The following is an 11,372-nucleotide window of genomic DNA, read 5'->3' on the forward strand; positions in this document are numbered from 1 at the left end:
ATGCATAAGCTTCTGCAAAGATTTATTTTTTAGTAATTACTTTCGTTCAGGGTATCGGTAGTGGTTAGCTTTGGGAAGCTGAACTGTGATACAGGAGGACTCAAACAGACTGACATTTATCAGCCTGTGGTGTTGTAAATTAAAGGGCCAGAAAAGACAAACAAAAAGAAAGCCATGATTATGACAGTTTTCATTTAATTTGCTCTGATTTGTTCTGAGATAAATCTGCTTCCACTTGACAACAGTGGAGGTGAATAAAAATCTAAAAAAGTAACTTCTCTTGCTAGAAATAATGATCCACATTTATCATTGTGAACTGTTTATGTTAGAACTATACTTTATGACATATAAAATTATGTTTTGGAATGTATCACTGATCATTTCAAATAAGAAAGCGTGCAAAAGGTGCAAAAATAATAAATGTCCTTCACGGCGGATTGGTTCACACCTTCTGGACAGCACTCAAACGCACATCTGCATCTCCATGATTGGTAAAAGGTGTTGCCTTTAGCACCCCTTCAGGGGTTTGATGCACAGATGCGAACGCGGCTTTGAGACACGGCGTGTTAACAAACAGCTCCACACAAAGTGCTTCATTTTATACAATTTTATTTTCTACTTCAGTGTGTCCCCTTTAACTATGCAGCTGCCCCTCTCTCCGCAAACGGAAGTCTAATGAAACAGTCCATCTCCTGAGATCTCCCTTTCCCTCGCTACCTCTATCCCATCTCTCTCTAGAGAAGCTGCCCTCGTTTTCAGAGATTATTAATTCAACTGAGTAGATCTTGAGGTCAAGTAGAGTTTATTTAAAGTAGACAGAGGTCATTAACGAGACAGCTCCCTGCTGCTCCTTCTACTGGGAGTGGTTAGGATGACCTAAGATGCTCTGGTAAACACACATACAGTCACTTACACACGCGCAAAGACAAAGACAGAGACTGACTCTGTCTGAGCACTGATTGTATTTGCAAAAGGAAGTGTTGATAGGCATCTCCAGCTCTATGTTCTCCTGTGTGCCATGACCATTAAAGCTGCGAGAGGCTTGGTACTGAGCCATGAGGCCCGGAAGTGAAATATGACTCTGTCTGTCTGTGCCATTACTGCCAGACAGGCAGCCAGACAAGGCTCTGCACCTCCAGTGCTTTCATCTCATCTCTACCTGTACACATTCAGACTTAAATACACACACTGTAAGCAGCATGGTGCTTTGAATCACAGTTTACAATTTATTCCCTCTGTGGATCAATTGACTCACTAGTTGCATAACAGTAACTTAGTCACCAGTATATGGCAGAGTACGGTGGAGAGATGTAGCTGAGTGGGACAGGGCTGAGTGATGTGCTGCCCACGCTGTAGGAGGGCAGAGTGGGCGACTGGGAAGCCTCCAGTGTATTGTAAATACTTAATGCAGGAGTTTTGGCCGATGCCTTGAAATCGCACCACGTCTGTGCCATATTGTTAACCTCCCGCTGCGCAATTAATCACAATGAACTGCAGGAGACAGCCGTAAATGAACGGCAGTGCTTTGGTGGGGGAAACGGGCGGCTGAGCTCTGGGTTAGGGGACATGCAAATGAGCAGTGCTGCGTGCGCACCAGGCGGCTATTTCAGTGATGGGTGCCTGGTGCTGGGATGTGGTCTCTGCGCTGCCATAGAGACAGAGAGCCGCTCTCTGTCACTGGAGATCATTGCAGAATCGTAGCAATTGACATTCCCCCGCTTTTGACATTATGCTGCCCCCCAGCCCTTCTCTAGAGCAGGATACAGGAACAAGATGTACAGTTCATCACACCACTGTCTCTGATTGAGAATATTTGAGAAGAAATGCTGCTGCTGCACATGCCTTCTCTCAGAATTACATAACTGTCCATAATGTAGTGGGGACTAAACGGTGTGACTTTGGAAAACCAGCGCCATTGGCTGAAATCAAAGAATTAAGAGAATAGCAAAACATTTAAACTTTGCTTTTTGGTGAGCACATACAATTCCCACCCTAAGGCCCATAGTCTCATTTTGGGAATCACTGCAGATGAACTATTTTGTTCCTAAAAGTTTAATGATGGAGACAACTTCTGCATCAAGCACGTTAGGCACTAAGTTGATTTCTTTCTTCTTCTTCTTTTTTTTAACCAAACACACCTTATTTGCGGGGGTTATTAATAACTTGTTTCGCTTCAAAATTGTTGTGTGGAGCACATCGAGGCCGTGAGAACATCATCCCTCGAACATACACAGCCACCCTTCATCCACCATTAAATTCACCGGACGTCATGTAAGGCTGATTGGTAAATTTTTACGCAGAGGTCATTATTTGTGTTATGCCCGGTGTGGTTTCCATGTCAGGGGAGTTCATACCCTGACAGGCGTCCGCAGCTGATGTGAATACAAAAAGGAGGGAAAGAAAACTCAGTCAGCTCAGCGGGATAATAACCACACTTACCCCATTGTTGTGGTTGAAATGAAAGGCGACACCTGACCACTGATCCCTTTTTCGCTGGCAATAAAAACGAATCTCTAGGATTGGCTGCTGCGCATGAAGGTCTTCTCTCTACACGACAGCCTCACCGTCGGTGCGTCTGCAGGAATTTGATGACAACCGCTCCATTCCCCCTCCGCTGTCACCGCATGAATTCACACATACATGTCGTTCTGCACATGGCCCGGAAATGAGATCTTGTCCTCCCTTTGGCGTGGAGCGCTTGGTGATGGATCAGCAGCGGCAGCAGCAGCAGCAGCAGCAGAAGCGCTGTGGGAGAACCAGCGCAGAGTCCAATGGAGATCCGAGGGGCGCCCTGCTGTTGTCGTGTAAATTACAGATCCTCGCTGGAAGGGTGGAGAAGCCCTGCTGCCTGAACTGGGAAAGACAACCCTCATTTAGCCAGTAGATAAGGCGCAGCATCACCCCGTCCACCCGTCTCTCTCTCTCTCTCTCTCTCTCTCTCTCTCTGGCTACTCCCCCACTCTCTTGCCCATCTACAGCTATTCCACACACTCTCTATTAGCGGTGCATTTCCTAATAAAGTAATCCTCCTGCAACATTAATTCACGCCTTTTTCTTTTACTGAATCACGTGACAAATTCCTGCCATCCTTATCAATACCGACACGTGGAGTCGTTTCCACTGACAGAAATATTCTGCATGCTGTGTAGACTATATATGTGATTTATTGATCAAAGCCTATCCATCGACAGACCTCCTTTTTCTGCACCCCCGCCCCCTAAAACCGCTCCACATCTGGCTGATGCACCCGCTTCCCTCCTACTCACTTCATGTCGGCATTGAACTGCCTACGTCACGACCCCGTCCTCCGCAGTGACGTCACTCCGCGCCCATGGGACCGACGTTATTTGATGCTTTTTTTTTTTTTTTTTTTTTAAGTTGTTGTTTTAGAAGAAGTTCATTATTTCGAAGCTGCAAGGCGTGATTTCTTACTTTAGCTTTCTGAAAACAACAGCAGCCAGAGGCGAGGATTGTTATATGACCAGTAGGTCCCTGCTTTACTTGATACGACGCAAATGAATAATAAACAAGCCAATTAATAACAATGTTGGAAACTTCCAAATAGACAGAGTGTTCATTGCACCTTAAGTGACTCAGTCACCATGTGTGTCATACCTGCACAACTGATTCTCTCTCTCACCATTAGTCTACAAGTCCTGTTTTTTTATGCCTCACGAATAGTCCACCCAATCAACAAGGGTGATTACAGGATGGCATGTTATTCTGAGCTTTGCTTGTTTAAGGAAACACCTCCACTTAGCCAGTAGGCACAAGAACAAGAATGTTAACACACAGCCAGGCAGGTGAAATGTCATTCCATGAGGAAACAATGAATTATTCATGTTGGGTCACACATGTAAGCTTACTGCATAACACAGATCTCACAGAGCCACCACAGAAACATAAACGTCAATGCGGTCACAAAGTCACTCTCTAATTTATTATAGATTTACTGCCTGTTCACAGTAATGATTGTCAAATCTATTGTTTTTTTTGTAATTTGGGTTTGATCACTGACCGGGGGGCACAAAGTGGACTGGAAATACTGTAGCCTATACTGTGTGTATAACATTTAAAGACTATGAAAAAGACAGTGTAAGAGTGGGATTTTTTTAACATCAGAGTAGACTGAAGTGAGAGTTAAAGCCTGAAGCTTCTCAACAGACAATAGATAATACATAACGTGACAGAAGACATGGTGATTTTACAGGACTTATCAGATTCACGGCCCACATTCAAATTTAACTGATTTGAATACAGCCTTACAGTAAAGGTATTAAAGATACGCTTAAGTGTAGACACATACAGTCATATAATTATATATTTGACTGATTTTCACTGTCAGATGGGCAATTATTGATATCTTACCTATTTTATTGGTTTAATGCGGATGTTCCCTTTAAAGAGCGGCGCAGGGACACGTCCCCTTTAAATCACGTTCCATTACGTCAATGCGGAAGTAAGTGCGCAGAAAATTAGCATCCTCCAATTTGTTTACATGTGACATGCATTTGGTAAGTGTTACATGTTGTATGAGCGTTTAAAACGTCTTCCTACACGCGTCTCTCAAATCAACGTTCACAGAAACGTATTGTGTTTTGTACTTTATGGCGAATGATGTTTAAATGAGTTAGCTAAGCGCTGCTATACGCCAGCTAACGGTTGTTAGCTTGCCACATAGCCTGATCACCGGTAAGTTTCGATTTACCAAGCAACTTCTTGTGGTGTTGTGATTCTTGTCGTCACAGTACTTGTGTCAAGCACTTCCTGCTCCACTGAGTCTCATCGGCTCTACTGTCGTTTTTTTTTTTTTTTTTTTTCTTTCTCTCGCGAAGTTTATGCTGGAGCTCCGTGAAGGATCGCAGCATGTTCCCCCGCAGCGCTGACCCGAGGGGGCGGTCAGCCTTCAGCAACGGCCCGTACCCTCCAGCCCGTGTGCCCAAATACTACGATTACAACCATCAAAGCCTCGCGGATGTCAACAGGTGAGCGTGTCGAGCTGCATCGGTGCGCTAGGCATCAGCAGCACGAGTAAAACTAGATTAATAACATTGATGTCTGCTTTTTTGCACTGCCTTATATTGCACGAATCACCACCTCATCGACTCATAGTTTTATAGTTTTAGCAATTATTTATTTGTAAAGTTTCCATACACCACTGTGACAAGGAAATTTCCTATAGGTGGGATAAATAAACAGTGTCTCTTATGTCAATTCACTGACAACTCGTTTTAGATGGCACTTCCTTGTTATGTCGAATTATATATTTTGAATGGAGCTAAAACGATTGGTTGAATAATTGATCATCGATTTAAAATGAACTATTCATAGTAAACTGAATATATCTAGCTAGTCACCCTGATCCTTGTGAAATTACAACAAATAGTTAACTTTAAGTTTAAAGACAAAACAATGCGTGTTACTGATGATCTGAGATTGAACATTACGCCTCAAATGTTTGTATTTTGTGGCACGAGAATGAAGGAAAATATTCAAACTCGTTGGACACTTTTGCGTTTTGAACTGTAATAATGTGCACACGTTTTTTTTTTTAAGCTTCCCTATCCCTGGACCTATCCATGCACCTATCCAAGCACCTATCCATGGACCCATCCCTGGACATATCCCAGGACCTAAAAGGCTGCCTCCATACGAGTGGAAACCCCCACCATCCACATCTCCAGTCCTCCCTCCGCACACACAAACTATGACCAATAGCCGGAAGTATGTCCCTTTTTTATTACTATAATTACTGTCTCATTCTCTGTTATGAACGCCTGTCTTATCACCTGTTTCCTTATCATTATGCTACTTCCAGGAGGCAACATATCGAATACAGTCCGCATGTTGTGAAGCGGCAGCGTGTTGACTCCGCTCCCCAAACACATTCAATTCGGGCACCTCCTCCTCCTCTTCCTCCTCTTCCCCCTCTTCGTCCTGACCGAGCGGTGGCAGAGACCTCGAGATCACCTCCCGCTGGTATTGATCGCGCTTATCCGAGTCCACACTTCCATTTCCACCCTCAGGAGCCTGCTGTCCCAGAAAGCTCCAACGGCCTGCAGGCCTACGCCAAGGATAAGGTACATTCAACCGGAATTGAACTGAATTCACCTGCAGTTGTCATGCATCAACCCTGAGCGTATCTACCTGCAGATATGTTTGTGTTAATCAGTATTGTATGTAACCGTGCCCTCAGCTGAGTGGTCAGATGGTGGAGCTGTTTGAGGCATGCCAGCAACAGACTTCAGACTTGGAGCGAAAGGAGTTTTGCCGAACTCGGCTGCAACAAGACATACAAAGCGTCTTCGCAGGTATGTCTGAAACATGTAGTCACATGAAGTCTGTCTTGAATTTCCTGTCGCGATTCTTACTCTGTGTTTCTCACAGCGGCACGGCTTTATTTGACCGGATCGTCTATGAATGGATTGGGTTGCCGGAGCAGTGATGCTGATCTGTGTCTGGTTATCAAAGGAAATGTAAGTATCTGTGACATACTAATCCAAATGTGTGTATCTAAAATGCACAATCACAGACATCCACTTGCTCTTGAACACCTGTGCGGGTTCCTGTCATTTGTTTCAGAAAAGGCCTGATCCTATTAGCACCCTCTATCTTCTCCAAAGGTTGTTCAGATCGCTCTGTGAGTAATAAAAAAAAAAAACATCAAATTGTTTCTTATAACTTTTTGTCTACTATTGAGAGATCAATTTTTAGATAAGTTTAGTCTTACTAAGTACTATGTAACCTCCTTACTTATTACTGATCATTATACTTTCCTACTCTATTGCCACATATAATTATATTCAAAATACTGGCATCGTTTTGGGGCTTTCAAAGAGGGGGAGGTTATTCCTCTGATTTTATACTCCTGTTAACCTCCACTAGATGGAGCCAGTTACTCAATAAAAATAGGTTTTGGTTTGTAGAAAAATGAAACAAAACCAATGAATCTCATGATGGTTGTTTTGATTTCTAGCATATGTTGACAGGACTCAGGTGATCCGAGCCAAAGTCCCCATCCTCAGGTTCAGAGAGAAAGGAAGGTAAGAGCAAAGCAGCTGTAGCAGCTTGTTTTCACGACTGAATCAGAAAACCGTAAATATGACTCTCTGCCAACCCCCTTTTCAGTGATCTGGAGTTTGATCTGAATATTAACAACACAGTGGGCATCAGGAACACATTCCTTCTCAAGAGTTACGCCCATGGTGGGTAAGATAGTCAGTAAAACCTTGACTTCCTCTGTCTAATTTTAAGTCGTCTCGAACCGTGACTCTTCATCCTGCGTGTTACTCACCTCTAAGCAGTTAGTGCTCGTTTTGATGTGCTGTGGTTTGCGTGGTCTCTCTCAGCTGATCTCAGGATAAGACCCATGATCCTTGTCGTCAAGAAATGGGCACGGCACAATCAAATCAATGATGCCAGCAAGGGAACACTGAGCAGCTACACGCTGGTGCTGATGGTCCTGCACTACCTCCAGAGTCAGTACAGTCACACATGAGTAATTCAGTTTCATATCCGTTTGTTCTTTTGACTGAAGGTCAGACTATGTGATGTGTTGTTTTGTTTCTCTTTATAGCTCTCCGTGAACCGGTCCTCCCTTCTCTGCAAAGGGACTATCCTGTAAGTGTCCTCATCGCTGTTGGAGTCACTTAAATCATTTCTCCTCTAGCGTAATTACAGTAAGAGCAGCTGAAGTTTAGCAGTCACCATCATTTCAACAAGCGCAACTGCAAATTTATCTGCTGATGGATCCATGGATTTTTATTTTGACAGCAAAAACAGCATTACTGTTTCCTTGATAATAGTTCTTTATGTAAACAACAACCTAATTTGCGATACTCCATACTTCAGCTAGCAGCTGGCCCAATGGGGATTAATTAAGTTAACAGTATTTGTCTTCTTGTCTTTTTAGGAGTGTTTTAGTCCCCTCATGGACATAGACATGGTTCCAGAGGGACCCAAACACATCCCTGCCTACGTCTCAAGAAACCGGTCTTCTCTGGGGGAGCTGTTTTTGGGCTTTCTCAGATACTACGCCACAGAGTTCAGGTATTTCCCAAAGGCATCACATTATCGAGTCGAGTGCGTCAGATGCATTTGTGGTTCTTTCCTCTGCTCCTTTTTCTTTCACTCCTCATCTCCTGCTCTTCTTGCCAACGTCTTCTCTCTCTCCAGTCCTTCTCTCGTCTCTCCTCTTCTTCCTCTGTCCCGCATCCTCCTCTCTGGTTTCATGTTTCCGGGTGAAGGACAGGAGCAGGTGGGACCTTTGGTCTTACACAGCACTAGCATGACATACCATGATCCCTGTGTTTGCAGTATGTGTGTTACAGTGCCGCCACGCCACCATTGGGGAAAAACTAAAACTCACAAACACAGTTGTACATTGTTACAGAATCAAACACTCAGACCAAGTTTTCATTTTTTGTTTTGCCTCAGATGTATACGCTGCATGCGTTTTACTGCATCTGAAATTATCTACGCTTTGGTCTGGCAAAGACTGAAGTCTGTTGCACTGAACATTTATACTTTGAGATCACTGCATTCAAATCTTTATGTGTTGAAAACTGATGTTGACTGCCACTTAATCACAGTGATCACCTAACTTTGACAAAAATAAGAGTGCTGCAGGTATTTTATATATTAATTTAAACCAAAATCAGCTGACACCTGAAAGGAACTGAAACTGATCTACACAACTTCTCATATGTTTTCTTAGCAGTAAAGTATTTATGTACTTAATTAGGTGTCTAATTTCAGACTAATAAACACTTTAGTCACAGGACCGTTGCTTACTAAGCCAACAGTCAACTTTTTTCTGGTGTTGGGCCATTGGTGAGCATCTGTGGCTCTAGTCATGGTGGTGTGTCCTGCAGCATTGGCAGTTGGCATGGCAACTGGTAGTCGCCATTATGACACATCCTGTTTACACAGTGTCAAATAACTAACTAAAGCGAAACCTATCCAAAAAATTGACACTTGAACACGCATCAACATTATATTAACTACCTAAAATGACAGAAACCATCCCGGAAAAAAATTATGTTAAGTGTGTTTTAGTCTTTTAGTTCGGTCCAAGTCCCATCCACTAACATGGTGGAGGTGGAGCTTATGACCTATACTGCAGCCAGTCACCAGGGGGAGCTCTACTCTACCAGCGCATGGGATGAAAAATAGAAATGAAAGTAAACAAAATGCTGGAAGTTCAAATGGCACACTGAAGGCTTTTCTCATTTTTCATCTTTACATCTGAACATATTTTTCACAAGGACATCTAGAGTCACCAACTGATAAGCACGATTCAGGAGAGGCAAGCTCTGTACGACGTAGTAGCTCTTCTGGGTTCTGGGTTGTAGCTAGCCATTGGCTGACTGTCGGCTTAGCGGTGTGTTACACAAGTGACGTCATAGTTCTTGGATGCTGGCGTTGGACATGCCTATACCTTTTATAAGCGCTAAATATTTTCCACTGCTGTTATTTTCTGTGTCCCTCAGGTGGGATAAACAGGTGATCTGTGTTCGAGAGGCCAAAGCTTTGCCCAAGACCACATCTCAAGAGTGGAGAAACAAATACATATGTGTGGAAGGTAAACATTTCAGTGGGCATTTTGCCCCAGCCACCACCGCTTCACATTAACATGAGGTTCAGTGTGAGAAGCGTTCACAGTAATGAAACGGTGCTTCCTTGTGTTTCAGAGCCGTTCGAAAGAAATAACGTAGCGAGGGCGGTCCATGAGAAGATCAAGTTCGATGCCATTAAAGCTGAGTTTGCTGAGGTGAGTTGCACTCCCTTCATATTTGTCTTGTCTTTCAAGCACCTGCAGGTTATTTAAAGTCCCTCTTGTTTCCCACTTCTGTGTCTGTGCAGTCATATCGGATACTGCAGCAGAGGAAGGACCTGAACTCAATCCTCCCAGTCAGATCCATCATTAATAAGGAGTCATCCAGGAGATAAGAGGTGGCTCTGATCACTCGAGCTGACTGGCTTCTTCTACCTCAGGACGGGTCTGCCACCAGGAACAATGCAAGACCTTTGGGATGCGTTCAAAGAGAAGCCCAGCTGCTTCTGAAAGACTCTGGGACTGAGCGCTCTGGCCACTTCGATTATTGGTCACGATCTGTGTTTCTTACGCTGGTTGTATTGAAAATGTTGCACTTTCTGTCACATGCTTTGCTGGCGCTGCCAAATTTTTTTATAACTGTTAATATTGCATTAATGAAAACTGGACAAAAAAATTCCAATATATGTGGCACGACACCAGAATCCTATACGCAGAGATGTTGCACTGAAGCAGGATAATAATGGCCACTGTTATTCCTGCTACATGGTCCATCCTTTTCCAGCAGTAAAGAAAGAAGTTTATCAAAGTGAATGCAGCGACACAAAATGATACTGGTAACCTTGTAAAGGTGTCACGTGTACAGTTATTTAAAGAGAAGCAGCAGCGTTTATGTTTGAGCGATTAATCTCAGCCATGTTAATCGCATCCGCGCTGCTGGAGCCATACATGTACAGTATATTAACCGCCTGTCCGGACCAACCTGTAACATCAAAGCCTTTTTTCTATTTTTATAGGTCAGTAGTGACATTACTGTGGGTTTTAACTCATTAGACACTTTGTTTCTACTACAGCTGCGTTAAATTACATCTTTAGGTTTCTAAGCTCCTCTAAAAACGGACCACCTTAATATTAAGAGTTGTCATAATATCAGTGACTTTAAGGTGCCAGGCTCTGAATATTCCTTTGTTGTTGCTCCTGTAGAGCCGTCTTCTTTCTCACTGACTGGTGTCATTTTAGGTCAGCACCTACTTGATTACTTGGAACAAAAACTGGTGTTATTCACTCATTTCCAGATATCTTAGTGCACAAGTTATTTGAAGAACTGACACTTTTGAGTATGTTCTTCATCTTTGCTTAATATTTTCCTCCAGATATTTTTGTGAATTATTTTTCTTTTAAATGTTTATTTAAAAAAAAAAAAAAAGAAATAAATCTGAAGATGTATGATTGTTGCTTTCACTTGTCATTTCTGAGCTCAGTGTGAAGTCCACTAAAATCTCAAGTTACGCTAATAGAAGTAGCCACATAAAACTGTACACGGGTTCATTTTGTCGCAGCTGTCGTTTTGTGTTTAAAGGTGTCAACAAAGTGAGGCATCAACATTATGACCGGACAGGATGCAATGTTCTGCTGGGAAACCTAGACCAGACCAGGCACCCCCACCCCATAGCAATGACACTCCTTGATGGCAGCAGCCATCCCCAGCAGGATGCAGCCTGACACAGACACACACACACACAAAAATGGTTTAGGAACAACTAAAAAAGAAACATGAAAAACAGCACAAGGTGTTGACCTGGCCTCCAAATTCCCT

General features: G+C 43.2%; 1 protein-coding gene across 1 annotated transcript; it reads left to right on the plus strand.

Annotated features, from left to right (window-relative positions):
- The first annotated feature begins 4,401 nt into the window (after window positions 1–4,401).
- Window positions 4,402–10,992, plus strand: tent2 (terminal nucleotidyltransferase 2). Its single transcript, XM_084551498.1, has 15 exons — window positions 4,402–4,692; window positions 4,836–4,985; window positions 5,557–5,724; window positions 5,819–6,080; window positions 6,197–6,311; window positions 6,388–6,476; window positions 6,583–6,640; window positions 6,977–7,043; window positions 7,129–7,205; window positions 7,350–7,478; window positions 7,577–7,620; window positions 7,913–8,049; window positions 9,492–9,583; window positions 9,693–9,772; window positions 9,865–10,992. The coding sequence occupies exons 2-15, from the start codon at window positions 4,867–4,869 to the stop codon at window positions 9,949–9,951; spliced, it is 1,524 nt and encodes a 507-aa protein (XP_084407624.1). The 5' UTR covers window positions 4,402–4,692; window positions 4,836–4,866; the 3' UTR covers window positions 9,952–10,992.
- Window positions 10,993–11,372: the final 380 nt, after the last annotated feature.

This window comes from Chelon labrosus (assembly GCF_963514085.1).
Source record: "Chelon labrosus genome assembly, chromosome: 9".
In the NCBI taxonomy this organism is placed as follows: Eukaryota; Metazoa; Chordata; class Actinopteri; order Mugiliformes; family Mugilidae; genus Chelon; species Chelon labrosus.

Excerpts from the sequence above, each read along its gene's own strand:
- tent2 (XM_084551498.1), top strand. The coding sequence starts at position 4,867 with ATGTTCCCCCGCAGCGCTGACCCGAGGGGGCGGTCAGCCTTCAGCAAC. Across the intron at positions 5,725-5,818 it reads ACTATGACCAATAGCCGGAA|GAGGCAACATATCGAATACA; the intron begins GTATGTCCCTTT and ends TGCTACTTCCAG. Across the intron at positions 6,477-6,582 it reads GTCTGGTTATCAAAGGAAAT|AAAAGGCCTGATCCTATTAG; the intron begins GTAAGTATCTGT and ends CATTTGTTTCAG.